The sequence below is a fragment of the Pseudonaja textilis genome, chromosome 6, assembly GCF_049901715.1.
Source record: "Pseudonaja textilis isolate UNSWEBS1 chromosome 6, rPseTex1.2, whole genome shotgun sequence".
Classification (NCBI taxonomy): Eukaryota; Metazoa; Chordata; class Lepidosauria; order Squamata; family Elapidae; genus Pseudonaja; species Pseudonaja textilis.
The window spans coordinates 26,544,289-26,568,114 of record NC_141995.1 but is presented as its reverse complement, the minus strand read 5'-3'; the positions used below and the strand labels follow the sequence as shown (position 1 = coordinate 26,568,114).

At 36.3% G+C, this 23,826-nt stretch overlaps 2 protein-coding genes and 1 long non-coding RNA gene across 3 annotated transcripts in view; 2 read left to right on the top strand and 1 right to left on the bottom strand.

Moving 5' to 3' along the window:
* The window catches only part of NAA15 (N-alpha-acetyltransferase 15, NatA auxiliary subunit), a 40,610-nt gene extending 25,291 nt beyond the window's left edge, over positions 1–15,319 (top strand). The window contains exons 13-20 of the mRNA XM_026698054.2: positions 844–972; positions 2,278–2,491; positions 4,528–4,721; positions 8,077–8,185; positions 9,285–9,383; positions 10,372–10,515; positions 13,593–13,690; positions 13,895–15,319. Of these exons, the coding sequence (XP_026553839.1) occupies positions 844–972; positions 2,278–2,491; positions 4,528–4,721; positions 8,077–8,185; positions 9,285–9,383; positions 10,372–10,515; positions 13,593–13,690; positions 13,895–14,095 (1,188 nt within the window). The 3' untranslated portion in view covers positions 14,096–15,319. The remainder of the gene's footprint in view (positions 1–843; positions 973–2,277; positions 2,492–4,527; positions 4,722–8,076; positions 8,186–9,284; positions 9,384–10,371; positions 10,516–13,592; positions 13,691–13,894) is intronic.
* LOC148125426 (uncharacterized) lies at positions 12,985–17,854 on the bottom strand. The gene is made up of 2 exons (XR_015744110.1): positions 17,580–17,854; positions 12,985–13,256 (listed from the first exon to the last, which is right to left on the bottom strand). It is a non-coding gene; the product is annotated as an uncharacterized LOC148125426 (long non-coding RNA).
* RAB33B (RAB33B, member RAS oncogene family) lies at positions 17,848–22,454 on the top strand. The gene is made up of 2 exons (XM_087936132.1): positions 17,848–18,348; positions 19,609–22,454. Exons 1-2 carry the CDS (start codon positions 18,109–18,111, stop codon positions 20,047–20,049), a joined length of 681 nt encoding a protein of 226 aa, XP_087792258.1. The 5' UTR covers positions 17,848–18,108; the 3' UTR covers positions 20,050–22,454.
* Positions 22,455–23,826: the final 1,372 nt, after the last annotated feature.

Here is a 23,826-nt window from a genome sequence, read left to right as displayed (position 1 = left end):
TATAGCAGTCAAACAAACGCCCACGGAAGTACCCATGCAAAACATGAATCCATTAAACCCTTCTGCTCTTATTGTCCAGCAATAAGTTTTGAGAAATGTATCAACCCCTCTATGAGGGAGATGGGCGATTAAAATGCTCCATATGTAGCATTTTATCTCCATGAGTTTTTAATCCACTTTTAAAGTCATTCAACTAGTTACATATCAGTACATCTTGCAGTAGTGCGTATCATATGTTCCATGCTTTATTTTAAAAAAGTAATTTTAATATCTCTTGTGACTTTTCCATATAGTACAGTATCTGGGAGAGATCAATTGTGGGGGTTCTTGGATCATATTATGTCTATGATATTCCTTTATATTTTTCTAAGCTAAATAACTCCAGATGTACTCTTTTCACTTAAAAGGTTGCTGCAGTCATTGCCAAGTTTCAATTGCTTGTGACATTATTTGGCATTCTATTTTCTATTCCAGTATGGAATTAAAGTTTTTTTTAAAAAAGCTGTTAACATTGCATTTTCATAAAGCAACATTCTTAGTTAGTTGCAGCCACTTCTTGCCTGATCAATGTATGTCTGATGCTTTTTTGATGAAATACCTTTACTCCCAGCTGCTAATTGGAATGGGACATATAGCATTCTGAATCTTTTGCATTTGGTTTTATGGATGTACTGTATATGGCTCAATTTCATAACAGCATATTTTTCTTGTGCTAAGAGCTGCTCATTATAAAAAACAAACTTCAAAATAAAAAATAAATGATCTCCAGAGTTTCCTGTTTTAGTATAAGCAAATTATTATAACAATGGGTCATGTCTGACATTTCTATTTTTTTCTTTCTAGGAAGGAACATCAGCTGTGGAAAACCTGAATGAAATGCAGTGTATGTGGTTCCAGACAGAATATGCCCAAGCTTATAAAACAATGAATAAATTTGGAGAAGCACTTAAAAAATGTCATGAAATTGAGAGAGTATGTATTTAATGACTTCACATTAATACTTTTTGTCTTATATTTTTCAGGGATAAAGTTTGAGACAATATTTTAGGTATAAGGGCTTATTTGTGTTGCATGGTATATTTTTGTTTTCAGTCGTATTATTTAATAATGTGAAGTCCTTTTTACTTCTTTGTAAGATCACATATTTCTGTGTTTTCTATCTAAATTCTATCAACCCCTGAAGAGGTGTGGAGAGAAAAATTCTGTAGGCAATCTCTCTTTTGTCTCACCCATTCCTCCTCCTCTGCCTACAGAGTAGAGGTTGGAGAGACAGAGATTTCAAGTGGTTACTGTGAGTTGTTTGGCAGCATGCCACACCTTCCAGCCCTAGACTGCTAACACAAATCACATGGATTTAGAAAAACAAACAGCTTACTCTCTTGAAATCCCTCCCCAGTTTTTCTGCTCTGCAGGAATAGGAAGATTCAGACAAAAGAGCAATTGTCTACCAAATTTGCTTACTGTTTTTCTTCCACAACACCCCTGTAAAGCAGAGAGATTGGAGAGAAAGATTTCAGGAGAGTATAAACTGTTTGCTTTTATATGGATTGAGAGCAGTGATTCTTCAGGAGAGGGAAAGGGTCAGACTAAGGACAGACAGATTTGCTTTTCTCCTTCTTCTCAGAGCAAACAGATTGAAGTGAAAGGAATTTCAGGACAGTACTGTGAACTGGGTAGTGTATTTATGGCTCCCAGACCTAGGCTTCTAGTGCGGTTTCGTTTTCAATGTTTAGAAAAACAAACATTTTCTTGCAAAACTTTTCTCTCCAATCAATCTGCTCGGGGAGGGAGGGGTGTGTGCACAGGTCAGGCACATACAACATATATTCACTGTAACGACTATCATATCAGTGAGGGGCATTGAAAAGATTATAAATTGTCATAAATGGGCCATAAAGTTATTTTTTCAGCACCATTGTAACTTTGAATGATCAGTAACTACTGTATATGTACCCCCTCATAATGCCATGCCAATTTTAAAAACCTGGTCTCAGCCCTCATGACTTGACTGTTAGGTTTGACTTTTAGGCACAGACTTCTGCCCTGCTATGTTATCTGATATCCTTCTAAACTACAAATTTCAAAGACTGGATCTGATGCTTAATTGTTTCTGTGTTGAATGCTAAAGAATGGATACTGTTGCTTATGTGTGCTTGTATTAGCAGCATCCATCTTTATGGTGCTAAATGCAGTTTTAAAACCTCAGTAATCATTTCTAACTTAAGTGTGTACTATTGTAATATTGGATGCTTGCTAGATAATTACATATTATGTTAGCATTTTGTAGAAATCACAGATGACCAGTTTGACTTCCACACATACTGTATGAGGAAAATTACACTTCGGTCATATGTAGACTTGTTAAAACTAGAAGATGTACTTCGACAGCACCCATTTTATTTTAAAGCTGCAAGAATTGCCATAGAAATATACTTGAAGCTCCATGATAACCCTCTGACAGATGAAAATAAAGAACGTGAAACTGATCCAGGTATAAAACATTAAGCGTCTTCTGCATGTATGCTATATAACTTTTTCAGATTGCTATTCCTGCTGTTTTAATTGAAATTGTTGAATACAATACAGGTAGTCCTCTACTTACAACCACAATTGAGCCCAAAATTTATATTGCTAAACGAGACATTTGTTAAGTGAGTGTTGTCCCATTTTATGACCTTTCTTCCCACAGTTGTTAAGTGAATCACTGCATGCTGTTTGTCACAAAGGCAGCAAAAGGGAATCATGTGGCCCCGGGACACTGCAATCGTCATAAATATGAATCAGTTGCCAAGCATTTTAATTTTGATCATGTGACCATGGTGATGCTTCAACAGTCACAAGTATGAAAAACGGTCCTAAGTCACTTTTTTCAGTGCCATTATAACTTTGAACTGTCACTAAATCAATTGTTGTAAATTGAGGATAACCTGTACTCTTAAAAACCATATAATTGTTTTTCAAATCGGCTACAAACTATCAAAAGCAGCATACATATAACATTTTCAAGAATTACAGTACTGTACTAGCTCAGAGCAAACATTCATAAAATAGCACTTTAGTTGATGTGACAGCACAAAGCTTAAAAGTGGGGATTTGTAAATTTATAAAATTTCTAAGGTCTAACATTTCTAACTTCATAATGACCCTGGGTGATATACAGTAATAAAACAGATTCAGAACAACATAACAAAATGTTTTAAGATGTCAAAAACAGCAATAAAACAAACTGGACATAAAACATTCCTATAAGAAGCATGCTACTATCCTATCCTAAATCCTGGAGCAAGGGACAGGTTATTAGGGACCTTTTAAAGGGTAGGCAGCTATAGAAATCATTTGGGGTGGGGTGGGTGGGAAGGAGCTCTGTTTATTCTCTGCAACAGAGTGTCTTCCTATTTCCTATCAGATTATTATTGATTGAGTAGAGCAAAGCATTCAATACACCCAAAGCATGGCAAGTTCACCCAATTGTATAGAATGGACAGACCTATGCAACAAAAGGCTTTATAGGTAATAACTACACTTTGAATTACACTTGGAAGCCAAAGGATAATCAATACAGCTTATGAAATAGATGTGTTATGTAAGCATATTATAGCATCCCCTCAACTGCTTATGCTTTTGCATAACTACTCTTGAAAGCCAGTTGCACCTTCCTGTGGTTTTCAAGAGCAGCCCCATGTAGAATATATTGCAGTAGTTCACATGTGAAGTGATCAAGGGATGATGGTCTAAAAAGCCTCATAAGCTAGGAACAGGCCTAGATGGTGTACAAGATGAATCTGTGAAAGTGCTATCCCAGCTAGCTACAGCTGCCATTTGCTCCTTGAGTAGGACCTGCAAGTCCAAAAGAAAACCCAAATTGTGCACCAGTCTCTAATAAGGAAGTAAGTCCCATTCAGGACTAATGATGGAAAATTTCTGGAATTGCTCCAAATATTCACAACCACTTTATTTTAAGAATAGTTAAGCTGAGTCTTCCCTCTTATTCCACAACTTCTACACACTGCGACAAAAAGTTATCAGCTGGCTGGAGTGGGGTCAAGTTATACAACTGAATATCATCTACCTGCTCATGATACTTTACTTGACTAGTAACCTTGCGCACGGATGTCATGTAAATATTAAACAAAACAAGCGTTCCACAGAATTACACACAGCACAGGCCCTGGGCTCAATCTGCCAACCCTCCCTCCCTCAATAAAAACTGACTTGAATTAATCAAGAGATAAGAGGAGAACCACTATAATACAGTGTTGAGTTCTATAATAACTTCTAGAAAAAGGGGTGTATTTTTGCTTCCTTCATCATAGGCAGAACCACTCTTTGCAAGAAGCCGACACTAGAGGGCAACAATACATGTGCTTTGGAGAAGATCAAATTAGGGAGTTTGTGATATGGATTTAAAAGTCACTTAATTTTGTACTTGAAAGATTTGAACTAGAAAACTTAAATAAATGCTTAATTTGAAAATGAAATAAAAAGTGGATTTTCTTGATATACAAGCATGTATGTTTTTCTATACAGCAAATATGTCTGATAAAGAGTTAAAGAAGCTACGCAATAAACAGAGGAGAGCTCAGAAAAAAGCTCAACTGGAAGAAGAAAAAAAGAATGCTGAAAAAGAGAAGCAGCAACGAAACCAGAAAAAGAAAAAAGATGATGATGATGAAGAAATTGGAGGGCCAAAGGAAGAGCTTATTCCTGAGAAATTGGCAAAGGTACCAAATTATAGTATATAAAATGGCTTCACATGTGTTTGTATACAGCTCTATTTAAATCTCATGTTAAAAACTAATTATGGGTTATTTACAGATGTCAGTTAAAAAAGAAAGTGAGTCATTGCAGTAGTAGTCCCCAACCACAGACCAGTACCGTCTTCAGCCAGTTGGGAACTGCCGGCCGCCAGTTTGCTGAGTCGGAAAGATTGGGAATCGCTGATTTACATCATATATTTAACAAAGGTGATGTGTTTCTGAGAACCATACATGCATCTCCAGCATAATCTCCAGCATATCACATGCTTCATTGATGACCCAGGGTGTGGCACAAGGCAACACAATCAAACAAGCAAGAAGAGTCCCTTTATTATCTCCAACTTTGCCCCCATTGTCCAGTTTATCTTTGGTTGGAGAAAAAGTCTCACAGGAACAGCCTTTAACTCGAGAAAGTTCAGTCCAAAACAATATACATACACTAATTAAAAATCCAAACAAACCAAATTGCAGTAATTAACTTGACAGGGCAGGAGAAGGAGAAGGATTTTCAAACTTGAAAGCACAGCAAAACTCACAAAGTTGGGAAGATGCTAGGAACACAGATAAGCCACAAGACCAGATAAATTCACGATTTATTCCCAACAATTTGCTGTGCACAGCTTCACTTTTTAAACACTGTTCCCAGCTTCAGCTAATGAAGGGAATCATGGCCCTTTCCTCCCTCGTAAGCCACGCAACTTACACTGTTCCCTTCTCTGTTCCTCTCTCCATGCCCTAGGATGAAGAGGGAGTGAGCCTGGGTCTTCCTCTGAATTCCCTCTCCCTTTCTTTCTCTCTCCTGCTCTGCCCAACCAGACTTTGCCCTTCCCCGGTTTCTTCCACAGCCAACAGAGCCACACTCCCACTCCCTGTCAACCTCCCCCTCCAATTCAGATTCTGACAGGGGCTTGACACTGCAAATGACATGAGGCAAATGCTGTACATCACAATAGAAATTTTTGATGTACCCGTATCTGCTAAATTAAAGTTTCACTATATTAAAAACATTAGTTCGTAATATATATCATTTTAAGAGTGTCTATTCAATAAACCTGAATGGCCATACAGCTAGAATTAATAATTTCAGTGTATATCTTGACACAGGGTTTTGCAACAAGGCATATCACAGATCTTGTAAAATTTTATATAGTTTTCTAGTATTACTAAGATACTTAACAAATTAAGTCATTAAATGAAAAGTAGCAGTTCTGAATATTTATATAAAAATGTTTGGCTAATACAAGGATAGGCCAAACTTCGTCTTTCACGAATTTTTGTATTTTTATATTGAGGTTGAAATAGGGACTATGGGACCTCAAAACAAAAAGATACTTACCTTCTAATAGCTTGCTATATTTAATAAAAGCTACTGAGCTTCCTTGAATAATGAACTGCTTCAAGCCTGCTCCTTTCAGACTTTGCAGGAACTATTGCCCAATTTTAGCTGGATGAAGGTCAAGGCTGTTATTTGGCTATTCTGAAATGTCAATTTTCTGTCTCCAACCATTATGCTGGAGATGCATGTATGGTTGTCAGAAACACATCACCTTTGTTAAATTTTGGCTCGTAGATACAGTACAGAATTTGAACTACCCAGCTTGTGAGATTCCCACTTCTGTGCTTCACTCTTGGGATGACATTCCTTTGTTAAAATGCCTTTTTTCATTTTCTGTAAACATAATGTTTCTAATTTACCGTATTTTTCAGACTATAAGACACTCTGAAGTATTAAATGTACCTAGCTTTTGAGGAGGAAAACAAGGGGGAAAAATATGCCTCTTCCTCCCAGCAATTTGCCTCCTTGCAGCAAACAGCCTGGTCAGCTTCAGCACAGCCTGATTAGCACAAGCAGCTGATTATCAGTTGGATCTGCCTCCCGATGATCAGCTGTTTTAGGCTGCAGGGATTGCCTGTTGCCGCCTCTGCATCCTGTTTTCGGCCTCTGCATGCCCCATTTTTGGCCAGTTCCAGGAGGCGGGGGATTGGAATGGGGCAAAAATGGGGCACACAGAGGCCAAAAAACAAGATGTGGAGGCAGAAAATGGGGTGCAGTAGGCAATGGCAATCCCTGCAGCCTGAAACAGCTGATCGTCAAGGGGCAGGTCCAACCAACAATCAGCTGCTTGTGCTAATCAGGCTGTGCTGAAGCTGACTAGGCTGTTTGCTGCAAAGAGGCAAATTGCTGGGAGGCAGAGGCTGAAGGGTAGGGGACAGCAGGTAGGCAGGGCTTCAGCAACATTCACTGTATAAGACACACAGACATTTCCACCACTTTTGGGGGGGAATGCATCTTATACACCAAAAAATACAGTAAGTCTAAAGGTCAACTCTCATCTGTCCACAGAAAATTATTCCTCTATTCCGCTAGATTAAGTTGATTTTTAGCAAATAATGGATTTTGTTGTTGTTGTTAGTCACGAAGTCATGTCCGACCCATCGCGACCCAATGGACAACCTTCCTCTAGGCCTTCCTGTCCTCTACCATTCCCCAGAGTCCATTTAAGTTCACACTGACTGCTTCAGTGGTTTTTTTTGCCCTCAATCATTCCCAGCATTAGGCTCTTCTCCAGTGAATCCTTCCTTCTCGTTAGGTGGCCAAATTATTTGAATAATGGATTTACATTTTCTCAATTATCTGCCTGATGGCAGGTTTATGTCTTTGATGCTGGTTTTGTAATCCTTATAAGAAGCAAAATTCTTTATTGAGGTCTACAGATAGATTTTGATTAGGACATCGTTTATTTCCATTGTCATGTGTTCTGAAAAGCAGACTGATGATGATAACCAACTTTTTTTTTTTAAAAAAAAAGGGAGGACCTCTTAAATTCACACCTGATGTCAGCTCAATGGTTTGTGTATTTGACATAACTTGTCGCTCCTAAAAGAGTCAGTTATCTTGGGGCTTTATCATTTTTTTTCCAGTAGATAAGGGATATTGGTGCAAGATGCTCAGTAAAACCATGATACAGTACATTGTGTTTTATGCATTGTTTTACCTGATGTATTTAGCAGTAGGATATTAAATTCTAGTCACATTGTAGGACCAAAGATAGTGCTAAAGGATTTACAAATTCACCCTAATCATGCTACTTTTCCCCAATAATAATGAAAGACAGTTATCACTTAAAAGGAAAAAGGGGTAGATTTGAGCTGTGACAAAGTCTATGTCTTCACCTTGGTGATATTAGGCATTGAGGCTCTAGACTTTTTCTTTTCTTTGACGTATATTTAATAGAATAATCATTCATCTCCAGTAAGTAGTTTGATATCTTTGAATATTTTTTAATTTTGCAAGATTTCCCCCCTACCTCAACTTTAGGTTGAAGCACCTTTGGAAGAAGCTATTAAGTTTTTAACTCCATTGAAGAATTTGGTGAAGAACAAAATAGAAACCCATCTTTTTGCCTTTGAAATTTACTTCAGGAAAGGTAAATGAAAAATACTATAGCATGGGAATGAGCAGTGGTATCTTTTCAGGTGTAAGGTCATATTTCTAAAGAGATATATACAGAATCTGCAAAGTACATGAATCTGTCCATTTTCTTTATTCTGTACCTTTTGCCTTGAATGAGTGATATATAAATGTATACTTGTACAGTAGTCTGAAATATTTCTGAAATATTTAATAATTACATTCAATTTGAAAATATGGTAATTAAAATATGTATTTTATATTATTGTTTAAGCATTACTTTATGTACATTAGTCACCACAGTTTAAGCAACAGTCAGCAATTTTCATAAGTTAAAAAAAATCAAAATAGGAAAATCAAATAGGAAAATTAATCAAAGTCTGACTAGCCAAATAAAAACATCTAAAATCCCATAATATTTTATGGACTCTTTAAGATTTGGGTAATATTAAAAACATTTAATGTTAATATTTTTAATTTAAAGATGTATTTTATTGATTCAGCCAGAGATATTGGTGCCTGCTGAGCTGTTTTACTAAAGATTCGCTTAACTTTGCTTCAGTTAAAGCTATGCCACATGCAATTCAATCTTAATAGTACCATGTTTCCCCAAACATAAGACCGGATGTTATATTAGTTTTTGCTCCAAAAGACGCAGTATGGCTTATTTTCCAGTTAGGTCTTATTTTTGTGAAAATACAGCACTAAATGCATCTTTCTGGCTGATGATCTTAACTGGGGCTTATTTTGGGGGGAGGACTTATATTACAAAGCATGCTAGGGCTTACTTTCTAGTTGGGAAGTACATGCTGCTTATTTTAGGAAAAACACAATAAAGAGCCTACCTGTCAGTTAAGTACATTTTGGCCAATATACCATAACTATAAAGTCCAGTTTTACCATATGCAAGCCAAGAGCTCTGCAGAGACAATCTTGTAAGTTGCCCACATCTCACCAGCTATGAATATATCATCTGTACTGTACTGACAACAGTCAGGATGTATATGTTTATTCTAATTATAATTTCAAATTGTATTTATACTTGTAAAACATAATTGGATATTCTGTTTACATTCCTGATTATGGAAATTATTTTATAATTTTGTCTTATACAGAAAAATTTCTTCTTATGCTACAATCTGTGAAGAGAGCATTTGCTATTGATCCTAATCATCCATGGCTTCATGAGTGTATGATACATCTCTTCAGCAGTGGTATGAAGCTATCTTGTGTGATCTAATAGTCAAACTTCCAGAAGAGACGTAATTAGCTTGCTAATTAATGAAATTAATGATTTATTCAGATACATATGATTTCTTTTTACTAATTATTGAATTATTTAAAATGACAGTAGGAAGAGTATGATAAAATATATTTAGGTTATTAAAAATGTATATATAACTTAATGTAACAAGCTCATTTAAAAATTTGCTATTGCTATGTATATTTCCACTGCCTCTGCTTCTCAATTTATCCTTTGAAATGAAGAATTATGTGGTAATTTTTTTAAAAAAAATTATATCCGCAAATCCATTTGTTTATAAATTCAGGTAAGCAGTAATTAACAGTTTACTAAACTAAAATATTTGATTAAATACAGGAATATTAACGGAAAGAACAATTGGACTGATCTTAGGTAGTTGTAAAGGTAAATTTCTGGGAAGCACTTTTTAACTATGCTTTTTGAGTTCTCAATTTAAAAGGTTTTAACTACTCCCAAATGTTTGTCAAAATTCCTACTTATACATTGCATTTCCTTGCTCAATTATTTATCAATATTTTATCCTCACTAAAGATGCAGTTCTCCCCAGCACTCTCCATATCTGAAAATCTATCACAATCCGTTTGAAATTTATTTTCAGTAACAAATGTTGTCTCCTATTTAATATACTATGTCCTGAGTTGCAAGCAAATATAACATTCAGGCGATCCAGTTCTTTTCAGAATAAACAATATTGGGCTAGCTAAATGAATGACATGACTCATTGTAGTCTAGTTTTATGCTATCATCATAATTACCAACATAAAGCCAGCCTACTTAAAGCAGTCTTGTATTCCGTTGCAAACATGTAGAATTATTTGGCACAACAGAACAATCTGGATTACAGGAAAAATGGTATAACATAATAAATATTAAAATATTAAATATTTTAAAGCCTAATAGATTCTTCTGAAATTAATTCTATGTTCTTAATACTATAGTTTCTGAAAGTAAAGATCTTCAAGAAACGGTCAGGACAGTGTTGAATCAAGAAATGAATCGACTTTTTGGTGCAACTAATCCAAAGAACTTCAACGAAACTTTCCTTAAACAGCACTATAATTCTCTACCACATAGATTGTCTGGTATGTAGCTTACTCTGTTTAAATTGACTTAGGATTTTTAGAATGATTTGCTCTCATCTGTTGGGTTGGTACCTTTAAGGATTGTTCTTCCTATTATTGGTGGCAGGGTTTGCTTATTTTTGTACGATGCTCATCTAGTTCTGATAGCAATGCTATCACTGCATAACTGATGAGGGATTTTGCTTATCAGAAGGTTTGCTGCAGAGCCTGACACTAATTTGGGCCTGAAAAAGAGTTTGGCCCAGGGTCAGCTGGCTTCCATACCTAAAGGAGAACTGAAAAGAGTGGGTCCAACAGCTTTGGGTGCTTTTAAACAGTATCATGACCATATTCTAATAATATTTTATTATTATAACAAAACATATATGATTATTAATTTTGCATACTTTGATAAATATTCTTTTGGGTGCAAATGAAGAATCAAATGTTAGAGTGTTGTCTCAAATTCTTAATATTAGAATTGAAATGTATTGATTCTTTGAAATCCTAAAAGACATAGCTTCATAAACAAAACAGCAAAATTAAAGAACTGTTTTTAGAAATAGCTTGTCAAATACTATAGCATCATAAGTTTAGCAGAGAGTATTTTGAAGCTAGAAATGTAAAATTTCAGTGGAAGTATTAAAACAATATTTCTGTTAAATCACTTGCAATCAACTTTCCATATAGCTAACTTTCCAAAGAGGCTGTAAGAGAAAGTACAACTTTCTAAAGAGGCTGTAATAAACTTCAAAATGAAGTTTAGAGTAGCAAACTTTGTGACGTGCTTGTAATTAAATAACCATTCCCCCAAAAATAGTCAGCAGCTATGGGATATTTTCCCAGCTATATAGTGCTGATTATAATTTGGGAATTGTTTCACAGTCACGTTATAAACATACTGATTTCTGTATCTATTTACCTTTCTGATAAAGTACAAAGTGACTATCTTTTAAGTAGAGGCTTACATTGGCTTCTAAGGTGATTTAACTTTACCAAAAGAGAGATATTCTTACTGCAAGGATGACTATTATTCCCATCAAAGCAAAGAAATATTTTTGTATCCTTGCAAAAAATAGATTTTTTATGTGCATTAAACCCTTTTCCAGATTTTGAGATAAGATATTAGTAATAGTCAATGTAGAAAGTCACGCATATACAAAGGAATGGGACATTGATATGCTGCTATACCTGCCATCCTGTAAAGCACTTCCAACTGTCCAATGTGTTGCATATGCAACTACACAACCCCACCGTCACAGTCTTGTGGTTGCAATATGAGTGCTTGGCAACCTATTCAAATTCATGGCAAGTTGCCCCATGATTACACAATCACCATTTGCAATCTTCTCTGCCAACCTGCCCAAAATGCCAGGGAAAATAGCAGGGGTTATAAGCTGCTGTTGCAAGAGGATTTCCTCTTACTTCTGAAAAGAACTCCCTGCTAATCTACAACTGCTTGGGTCTCTGTAGCGAAAATCTAAGCAGAAACAGAGCTTAAAATCCTTCACTCCCTGCCTCTCCAGAGCTCTCCATTGGTGGTGGTAGGGGAAATGGGGAGGGAAAAACAGAGCTTAAGCTGCATATATGTCTGGATCTTGGCTGCCAAAATTCAAGCTCTAACTCCCTTTATTAGATTAGAAGGATTCTGTGCATACCTGGATCCTAGCTGCTCAAATCCAAATACAGGTAGTCCTCGACTTAGTTACAAGTTTTGCCCCATTTTACAACCTTTCTTGCCACAGTTGTTAAGTGAACCACTGTACTTGTTAAATTAAGTGAATCTGGCTTCCCCACTGACTTTGCTTGTCAGTTTACAAAAGGGGATTACATGACCCCGAGTCACTGCAACCATCTTAAGCATCTGAATTTTGAGCATGGGGATGCTATAATGGTTGCCAGTATGGAAAACAGTCATAAGTCACTTTTTTCAGTGGTGCAACTTTGAAAAGTCACTAAACAAACTGTTGTAAAGACTGCCTGCAGCATGGAGCTTTTAAAAAATTTTCTTTCTCCATCTGTGCGAAGTTCTCTACAGAGGCGGGGAAAGAAGGATTTGGGACTGTGTGCATGCCTGGCCCTCAGTAACTGAAATCCAAACATGCATGAATCCAGAGAGCCTCACAGAAGCAGGGGGAGGAGGACTTCCAACTTTATATCCACTTGGATTTCAGCAGCCACAACAGGGAGTGCTGGGATTGCAATTGTTAAATGAAGTGGTCAGCTAGTGTTTTCTATTATGACCACTGAACGACCAAGGCTCTGGTCACTATTGTGGTCATAAAAGAAAGACTACCTGTATTGCCCTCTTCTTTGGCTATAAGAGGCCATAAATGCATTTTTGATTAGGCGTGTAATTAAATATTATAATTTTGTTTTATTTTTTTTATTGATTCATTCAATTTGTATAGACGTTCAACTCAAACAAGCAAATCTAGGCAGCAAACACTCATAAAACAATTAAAAATAGTAACAGTACAGTGCAAAATATGTATGACAGCCAAGAAAAAATAGTATTTAATTTATTTATTGCAAACTCTTGACAGAATTTTGGTACCCAAGAATATAATAGGTATATTCCAATTTGTAGTCTATCACAACAATACATGCATTTTATGAAAAGGTGAGTATTGGGTTTTACCCCATTACTCTGAACACATTGGATATTTCTGCTGGCAAAAGGGAGTGTCATTCCTCATCCATTTTTCCTCGATGTCATAACACCTGCACTCCAAATCTGCTCTAGAAGGTTGCAGGATCTCCTGGAAAAACACGGAGGCGGTAATTGAACAAACACTGTCTGCCTCAGCTCTAACAATGGGAGCTGCAATGAATTAAAGCTTTTCTATTCCAAGAAAAGGATGTTATCTACATCTAGGCCTTTATAAATATAGGTGAAGAGGAAAATTAGTCACTTTTCTTGTGCATTATCAAGTTTTGTAATTCCTCTGTTAATTTAAACAGATTGATTCTGTGGATTGATCTATGTGCTTGGAGCCTATAGTTGATAAGAAGGGATAGAGGAGGCCCAAATATAAAAGTAAATGTTTTAATATCTAAATGTGTCTGTGGACGAGTATTTTTGTTTCTACTTTTAGCTGCCAAAATGGTATACTATTTGGATTCTACAAGTCAGAAAAGAGCTGTGGAACTGGCAACTTCACTTGATGAATCTCTAGCAAACAGAAATCTTCAGGTAAATTTGATATAAAAATTTATATATTGTCTTCAAATTTCAAATGAAATAGCCCAGCAAACTATACAAACATTTAGTAATTTTCTAAGGAGCGGAATGTTTAAGCCTTACATATGGCAATATGCACAAATATCTTAACAGAATTAGCAATTGTATCAATTGTTGAAATACACAACTTTTAAAACACTTTTTTTTTTCTTTTAGACATGCATAGAAGTATTGGAAGCATTGAATGATGGTAGCCTTGGAGACTGTAAAGAGGCAGCTGAAATGTACAGAGCAAATTGTCATAAGCTTTTTCCATATGCTTTGGCTTTTATGCCCCCTGGATATGAAGAAGATATGAAGATCACAGTTAATGGAGACCTATCTGCAGAAACTGAAGAATTGGCCAATGAAATATGAACTTTAAAAGGAGTGGAATGATTTTGGACTGTATCTGGTGTATAATATTTTTGTCACGCACCTGCTGAATTGTTCTAACTTACAGAGAATGGAAGGAGAAAAAAAGTTGCCTTCAAAGTTTTACTTTTTTTTATCCTGCTGACGAAGTATATAATATAAAGTAACGTATTGCTGGAAATAGATGGCTCAATTAAAGAAAATTAAAGAAAAGCTAAGCACTGCTAAAATTGAAAAGTATCCCTTATCTACATACCCGTTTTTTAAACTAATTTATATGGAATCTGAAGGCTTAACACCCCATTGGAGCAGGTGTGTGGCAGAAATATTACTTTAAATTTGTCTTGTTGAGATAAGTATCTCAGACAGCAAAAATGCTGTTTTAGCACTGGATCCTTTTCACTGAGCACAAAAAGTTGTTGGGGCTTTAGCATCTGACTGATTTTCATACAGAGATGATTCTATCCTTTGGAAGTATGCAATGTGAATCACTACTTGCAAACAAACCTGCAACGCATATTTAATGCTGTTGTAGAGACTGGGACTTAAATATGAAGCAAAATAACGAAACATAAGGTGTTCAGTAAGCTTGTTGTGTCTCCGAAATTCACTGCACGTGATCAGTTGGGTGTTCTTGCACCACAGTTTTTAAATGAAGGAACTGGTTAGAATATATTTTTTTTAATTCAGTTTTGAAAAAAAATAATCGATGTTTAGGAGATGAGAATGACAACATTGTTGGCTAATTTTTTTAAAAAAACTGTAATGCAAGAACAAATGAATTATGCACTGTGATGTGGCACCAACTCATTAGAAAGACAGCATGTAGTTTTCACGTACAGTGAAAATATAAATGATATTCATTCAACTATGGATTGAAATTTTTAAGAGACAAACTCCTGACTATGAATTTGACTGATTGAGAGACTAATTGTTTAAAACCTCAGCAGGCCTTGTTCACGTTATGCAGGAAAAAAAGTGCTGCAGTTTAGATACCTCTGAAACTTTTCCACAGTGTCACAGGTTTGTAATACTTGAAGCCCTACATTTCTAAGAATATATTTCTTGCTCAGTTATTTCAGGCAAGCCCATGACTTTGTAACTTTTAAGGGGCCCAAGATTTTTTTTCAATAACAGACCAGCTTCTTATCCCTGCAGTTACAGATGTAATTTCCTTTGTCAAACATAAGGTACCAAATATAATGCAATAAAATGTTTTGAAAAAGAGTTGTGTGATTATAGAATTTGAAAACTGCTGTCAGGAGATGTAATGCAAGTTCAGTGTAACATATTATCATAAAAGATTTATATTAGTGTTGGTGAAATCCCACAATGCATAATGCGACAGTGTTTGGAGACACTACTCCCCTGCCCCCCCCCGCCTTATTTCAATAAAGCTAACCATAATGACTGCCATTGTGAACAATGATTTGCAACTTGGCAATCATGGGTGCTCAGATTAGTAGTAAATACCTCTGTGAATTTTATCCCCACAAAGATAATGCGAATTTATATGAATTAGCAAATTTGCAATCAGAAATCTAAAGTACAGTGTAGGAAATGCTAAAAACAAATGTCAGTATGAAAAAAATCAAACAGCTAACACTTTGTGATTTTCATTGTTGTACATCTCTTTAGAGATATCATTACTCTTTCTGTGATAAGAACAATTTAAAAGCTAAGTATTGACTGATCATTCGTCTAGAACCTTCATCTTTTGAAATATGCATCTAACAAAATTTGTGCGGACCCCTGTGGTTAATCGCCCCACTCATTTGCATGGGTCCAGTATATCTGAGAAAAACTTTTCTGTGATTAATCAAAAGACATTGTATTAATTATATTAATACAAAATGAGAATCCAAGGGTAAAGCCTCTCAATTCAAAAATCTTGGTAACTTATGATTGGTTGGTGATACAAATTTGAATTTTTTACTGTTAATGCACAATAACAAATACTGCTGGTAGCCATGAAACTACACTGCAATCATTCTGCATTTTTAGCTAAAAACCATACTGACAAAAGGATGAAGTTTTACTTGAGAGTTAATTTGAACCCTTTTTCTTCCTCCAGTGATGATAGTTGATAATTTAAAATGATCAGATATCAAAAATTCTGTAGCAACTCTTCCAAGCTGTCATTTTCTTTATACTTACAATAAAGGGTATATATTATAGCCTAGGCTTTTTATAGCCTACTATTTCATTAAGACAGACAAATTTGCCAGTAAGAAGTGTCCTCTATAATATCTTAAAATTTTAAAGGTCCTTATAGCTTCATAACATTTTTATAAAACTACAAAAAGAGACAGAAAAATATTGTGCTGTGTATCCTCCCATTTTGCAGAAACAAATACTGAATATTTGCAATATCATTTTTGAAATGATTAGATTTCCCAAAGTAATTTAAAATGAGATTATTGTCTCATATAACTATTTAATATTCCTGGGAAGCAGGGATAGAATAAAATTCAAGGTTATCTCATCAGATAAATATGGTATATACAGGGAAATTCTGTTCTTAATGCTTGTATATTTAGTCACCTCCATAGGGAAAATAAAGCCTAGTTTAAAGTAAAAAAAAAAATTCACATGCAACTGGTAAGTGTATAGTGGAAGTTTCTGGTGCTGAAATATAAATCCTTTTCTAAGTTTTAGATTCTTGCACTACAGCTCTGTTAAATACAAATCCCTGTATTGTCATGTGAAAATCATAATGAAAAGATTAAGTCTTTGGATTATTACACTTTAAATAATAATGAAAAAATCTGAATAATGAAAAAGCTTCCTGTCCATCCAGGTGGTAGTACCTATCCAATCTTGGCAGGTCTCAGTTAAGCTGGGTCACAGTTGGTCACTACACCAATAAAGACCATCAGGAAATCTCCGTAAAATCGGTGTTCAGAGTACCCAAAAGGACTGTTATTGCCAAGAAACATTAAGTCACCAGGAATTAAGCTTAAAGTAAATCAATTTTTACTTAGATTTATTATTTTATATTAAAGTTACATATTATAATTGAAAGGAAGCATCTTGTTTTTGCTCTTTCTGCAATGAAACATGGAATGAGGAAGAAATGTAAGGACTAATTTATCATTATAGGGGCTGACTGAGGTCCTTGGTGACGAATTGCTAGAACTGCTCTATGGTCCATCACGGTTTTAGTGTCGGTGTGCAGTAGGCTTTATATCACATGCTAAATCTGTACAATACTTTTCGCAGTTAACTAGGGATTAATATTGTGATTGTGATATTTGTCCAAAAAAACCCTATTAAAGCAGTACAAGCCGCTGCTGCTGGCCGACAACTGATATTCGAGGCTAGGCGTAACTACTATGGAGCACTCCCTACTAAAAAGACAGTCCTTCTCCCAAGATCACCTAAACCTCAGCCCCCAAATAATACTAGTCTCCCAACAGATTTATTTCCTTGCACTCGTTTATTGCTTTCCCAAATTTAGGCAGCGAATTCAACGGCAGGTGCTTACTGGTGTTGCTCTACGGCGGGCGGGGTGGGGGCCACCCCATACTAAGCGCCAGGCCCGCTCACAGAACTATTTTTTCTTTCGTCCCCCCCGCCCTTCCAAAACGCGGAAAGGTTGGGGACCTCTGTTCTGCAGCACCAGATGGGAAACGGGAGCCAAATCTCCCTACAGCCCGTATCTCACCCCGAAGGATTTCGCCTCCGAAGCAGCCCCACCTTCCTGGCGAAGGATGTTTCCCCTCCCTCTCCCCCCTCGCCTCGTCCTTCCCCTCTCGCGGTATCTGAAGCCAAGTCGCGGCCGCTTTTCCTATCAGGAGGAGGAAAGTGCGGCCTGTCGTGCCTGGACCGTCACTGCCTTGTCCCGCCCTTGAGTGGCTCCGTGGATGCCGGCGGCGGCGGCAATCGCGTCAGGCGGTTCGCACTGAGGAAAGCTTTGAGGCACGGGCCGAGTTTCTCTCGCCGCCCGCTTCCCCCCCCACTCTGTTGGGCGGGCCTGAGGGCGTCGCAGAGGGAGGAGGAGGAGGCAGCATCCGATGGCGGCCGACGTGGAGTCGTCTCTGGAGCTGAGTCTGTCGAACAGCTACGCGGGGCCCGGGTCTTTGCCGCCCGCGCGCTCCCGCATTTTCAAGATCATCGTGATCGGGGACTCCAACGTGGGGAAAACGTGCCTCACCTACCGCTTCTGCGCGGGGCGCTTTCCCGAGCGCACCGAAGCGACTATCGGGGTAGACTTCCGCGAGCGAGCCGTCGACATCGACGACGAGAGAATCAAGGTAGGAGGAGAGGAAAAGCTGCGGGGCCGCTTTCTGGTGCTCTCCAGATGGTCTCCGCTCCCTTCTCTGCCTCGCCGTCATCTGGGTTCGCTCGGGCGGATGAAACTCGGGGCGGGAAGAGTTGACGTTGGGCCGGGAGACCGTCCCCCGGTTTGGCTCGCGGGAGGAAGACCGAGAAGCTTGAAAAGGGAGGCAACGATTCCGCTGCTAAGCCTTATTCTGCTGTGCGAGGATGGCACGTTAGGGTTGTCAGAAGAGGAAAGGCAATTGTGTCTCATCTTTTTCCTTCACCTTCCTTGTGTGATTTTGTTTCCAACGGAGACAAAACGAGAAATTCAGTATGACTTGGGCAAATGAAGACTGACACGATGACATAATAGGCAAAATTACCTCATGCAGTGGTTCTCGGCCTTTTTCCCACCGATAGTGCCTTAAACGTGGGGGGGCCGTTCCATTACCTGTCAATGTATTTTCCCCAAGAATGCACAGCAGCAGTGGGTTGAATGACTGGATAAAAAGGGGATTTATAAGGACTCAACAACCTAAGAAAATTGTTTCTTGTCAAAAGACAACATTTTACAATTACAAATTCAGTCAAAGGTATTAATAGATCAGCAATTTACAATGTTTAAAATGTACTATTATGTACTATGTGTTTTTATTTAATTTATATAGTTGCCCATCTCACATACATGACTCTAAGTGGCTCATAAAATTTACATATTCTAACCACAGTGGCCTTGTCAATTCCTGATAAGATCACTGCATTGTGCTCTAATGGTGTTGCCTTGAAACTATTCAAATCTCCTGCTGGTTCAAAATACAGCAGGTTATTTGTTGGCAGGAAGAACTTGAGATTCTAATGTAAACCCAACACTGCAGGCTCTGCATTGGCTACAGTTAAACTTTTGGGTACCATTCAGAATGCTAATTTAATCTGTCTTTGTATCCTGGTAGGTGCAGGAACACCTACTTTAATTAAATCCTACCCATTAAGTTGGGATGCTGAAGTTTCCTCTGCCACAGATGTTCTGGATAGCCTCTTACCAGAATTCCAGACAATTCCATCATTTGAGATTTTTAGAAAAATATTAAAAATGTAAAATATTAATAGAAATTATATTGAAAATATGTTTTTATTTAGACAGGTACTATAAATATGCTATCATCACTTGTCCATCTGAAGTTTGCATTGATTGATTAGTATATATGTACGTATGGTCTTACTCTTATTCACCTTTCTTCATTTCCCACCTCTAGATCCAGCTCTGGGATACAGCAGGACAGGAACGTTTTAGGAAGAGCATGGTGCAGCATTATTACAGGAACGTACATGCAGTTGTGTTTGTATATGATATGACAAATATTGCTAGCTTTCACAGTTTGCCACTGTGGATTGAAGAGTGCAAGCAACACTTGCTCACCAATGAAATACCCCGGATTTTGGTTGGAAACAAATGCGATCTAAGGAATGCAATTCAGGTGCCTACAGACGTGGCTCAGAAATTTGCTGACACTCATGGTATGCCACTGTTTGAAACTTCTGCTAAAAATCCAAATGACAATGATCATGTGGAAGCCATATTTATGACATTGGCTCATAAGCTAAAAAGCCACAAACCACTCATGCTTAGTCAGTTACCAGATAATACAGTTCACTTGAAACCAGCATCAAAACCTATTATGACATGTTGGTGTTAACTTACAGTATATTTGCATTCAACATTGTATTATTCTCTTTGCCAGTGCTTTAAGAATGTGCAATGTTTTGATTTAATAAGAATTACCTTCTGCTGTGCACTTTATTCAGTCATTTTATATGTAGACGTTTAGTATGTGCACTTGGTAAACTGTAGCATCTAAGTAATGATAATGTTTAGGGAATTATTTTTGTTTTTAGGGAATTTTTTAATCTGTACAAATAGATTGTTTTACAGAAAAATTGGCCTCTTAGTTTTGAGAGCTTTTCTCCAACACAGTGTGGATATTTTAAAAATGTATTAAGTCAGATCTCTTCCTTTATTGTTCAGTGTAAGAATACTATTTTTCTATGGAGGCCCAAAAATCAGTTTAAAACTATAATCCTAGTTATTTAGTACAGTTTTATGAAAATACAATGGAAGAAAGGCACAATATGAATAAAATATTAGAAATCTTTGCCCTTAATTTCTTTCCATTTACATTTTTAAGTTCATTAATTTTAGAAATAAATTATGTACACAGTGACTTTTTTCTATTTTAATTTCTGATTGTATTGCTTTTATTGAATATTCTGAAAACTCTCTCTGTGTGTGTGAATAAATGATGTTTATTCTCATAGTGTTCTATATAATAGTTACATTTTTCAAGGTAAGAGGAAAAGAATATGAATCTCCTGCATATTATTGGAAATAATACTGAAAATTGCAGCTTATTTTTCTTATAAAATGGTTACATTAATCTAGAGACACAGCTAGTAGTAGGGATTCCATTAGATACAACAAAGGTTTTAATTAGATCATTCAACTTTGCTTGACTGGCCGTTTGCCTTTTCTTTTTCCATACCTTCTCACAAAACTGGAAGCTAGAAGAATGAAGGAAAAAGTAAGCAATCAACACAATCCAAACTTTGAAAAAGCCTTAAATCACTATCTTTTCTCTATTTAATATACTGGGTATTACAAGGTTTTTGCAGTATTAGCCTAGTGATAGACATATTATGTACATCCTCGCAACAAGCCAAAATATGAGCCTTGATTTGAAGATGAAAAACTAGACTTTGAAATTAAAGGATTTAACACTGCAAAATTCATAGCACGTTTAATGAATCATAAACAAGTGCTAGCCAATATTGTCTGGTTTCCTTCCATTTATTTTAAAATAGTTGAAATATCAACATAATACAAAGATACTCCTGCTTATATCATTTAACAATTAAAATATGGACGGAACAACATAAAATGGGGAAAAAATAAAGTTAGGTAAAATGGGTGCTCAGAAATTGCTGAAAGGGCTCTTTAAAATCTTTATGTTATTGTTTTAAGGGGTTTCAATGATTTTGCACATAAACGCTCCTTCTAGCCTAGCAAATATTGAAGACATGAGCAGGCCATCTGATGATCATTGCATAAGTTGCACAACTTTAAAGTCTTTATTTTGGCAGGCAGAGATCATGGTGCATACTTTCAGCTCATTGCTTAAGCAAAGCTTTAGATTTTTTTATATAGGTCATAAGTAAATATGACTACTTTCTGTTAAAGTAGTCATTTGTATAAGTGTTTATTGGTTAGCTAGATTTATTGATGTATATTTTGGTACAGTCATAAAATGGTTCTAGGAAAAAGACATTCTCTTTTGGATGAAATCCAACAATGGCCAGACAATTCTTGCCTGGCTATAGCTGTTCCTAAAATTCAGTAGGCTTGTACAGGACATGTTGCGCAAATGAAAGGTCCAACTCATCTCAACCACTGTACTAGAGACTACAGCTCTTTGTAGGAATAGACAATTGGATTTCATTGTTGTTTATGATACCTCATTAAGCACACACTGTGCTTGCCTCTTAGGAAAACAAAAAACCACTTATACGTGATTTTCATTTGTACTTTTAATTCAGAAGGAAAACCAAAACAGCTAATAATGTTTTATTAATTGGTCTACCTGTAAGTGAATTGTGTAGGGATTTATTCCTGTCCATTCAATATGTTTAATGGGTATTATATTTAAACTTAATAGAACTGATGTTTCGTTTGTCCTGTGTGTTCAATTTTGGGTTAGATTAATGTTTTGGGAGCAAAAGCCATGAGACTAAGGGATTTTAATTAAAAAAATGGTATCAGTGTTATTTATTAATGCTCAGAAGAACAGCCTAATTATCACTAACTTGTAATGTGTTTTCCTCAAAAATGAAAATTCTTAAAAGTATTTATCTTTTGTATTCATTACGGTAACTGCAAAAGTTAAATATAGTTATTATACTATTATGTAAATGTCAAATTGTATGTATTCTATTGCAAGTTAATATACTGTTGTATAAGATTATAACATTTTCGATTAAAAATATGTTGATTGCACCTTAAAACAGAATAAAATACAGAGAATGCAGTACACTTGCATGGTTGGCCAAATGTATAAATGGATTGTGTTCAGAATTTTTACATTTTCCCCCCGTCATTTGTGTGTTGTTTATTTGCATAGCAAATATGGAAGGCTTTTTATGCTTGAATAAGGGATTTTTGTAATCACTTTAAGTCTTAATTATAGTTTTGATTTACATACTGTCCATGAATAATCTTAAGAGCTTTATTTAATGAAATGTTCTTAAAATATTTGTCGAGTAAGATTACACTTTTGAGAATTTACTTGCTTACTTCATATGAATAATCCATGTTTTTTAAAAACTTTAGAAGATTCACTAATGATGTAAGAGCTTCATTACCTCTTATTAGTAAAAAAGACTCTGAAATTGTTACTTTGAATTAATATAAATAACAGTATCATAATATTGATACAGTTCTGCTTTATAGCATTGTTTCAGCACAATTTATTTTTATAGGATTACCGTACAGATAACTATTTTTAATGCAAAGTGCTTTTTAGTTTTTCTCTAATATAATTTGTTTTACCTTTTCAAATGAAGGATCATCATCTGTCAAACTAGTACAGCATTTTAAATGAATAAATGCTACCAAATAAAGTTCCTTTTCTGTAGTCTGTTTTTACAGTGTTTGATTGCAAATAAACAGAGTTTGTTTCATTACTAGTGAACACAGATAGTCCTTGACTTACGATCACAATTGAGCCCAAGAGTTATGTTGCTAAGTGGGAAATTTGTCAAGTGAATTTTGTCCCATTTTATGAGTCTCCTTGACACATTTGTTAAGTGAATCCCTGCAGCTGTTAAATAAGTAACACAGTTGTTAAGTGAATCTGGCTTTCCCATTGACTTTGCTTGTCAACAGGTCACAAAAGGGAATCACATGACCCTGAGACACTGCCACCCAGGGGTGGGATCCGACCGGTGTAACTACCGGTTCAGTGATTTTACGTTTTGCGTCATAAGTCACTTTTTTCAGTGATGTAACTTCAGATGGTTATTAAATGTTGTAAATCGAGGACCACCTGTGTTAGAGATTATCTTGAACTTTCCATCCTTGAAATGACTGTCTTAGATCTTTCTATGAATGATAAATGGTTTGGGGGTTTTTTAGGACTTTGTTTTGAGCTTGGAACAAAATTTAGCTGTTTCAAAAAGCTTGCAACTGGGTTGCTTTTTCTTTTTTAAATCAGATTTTCCAGCCTAATCGTTATAAAGCAGCAATTACATCTCTGCTACTCATATTTGGACCAGGCCTGTGCAACTTGTAGATTGAGAATGGCCACATGATAAATTGCAAAAACCCCATAGGCTACAAAGAAATACCTGGCACACCAAATAACTGTCCAATCAACTATGTGGCAACTTGCACAGCACATGTGGAGTGGCAGCACTGAAGTTGG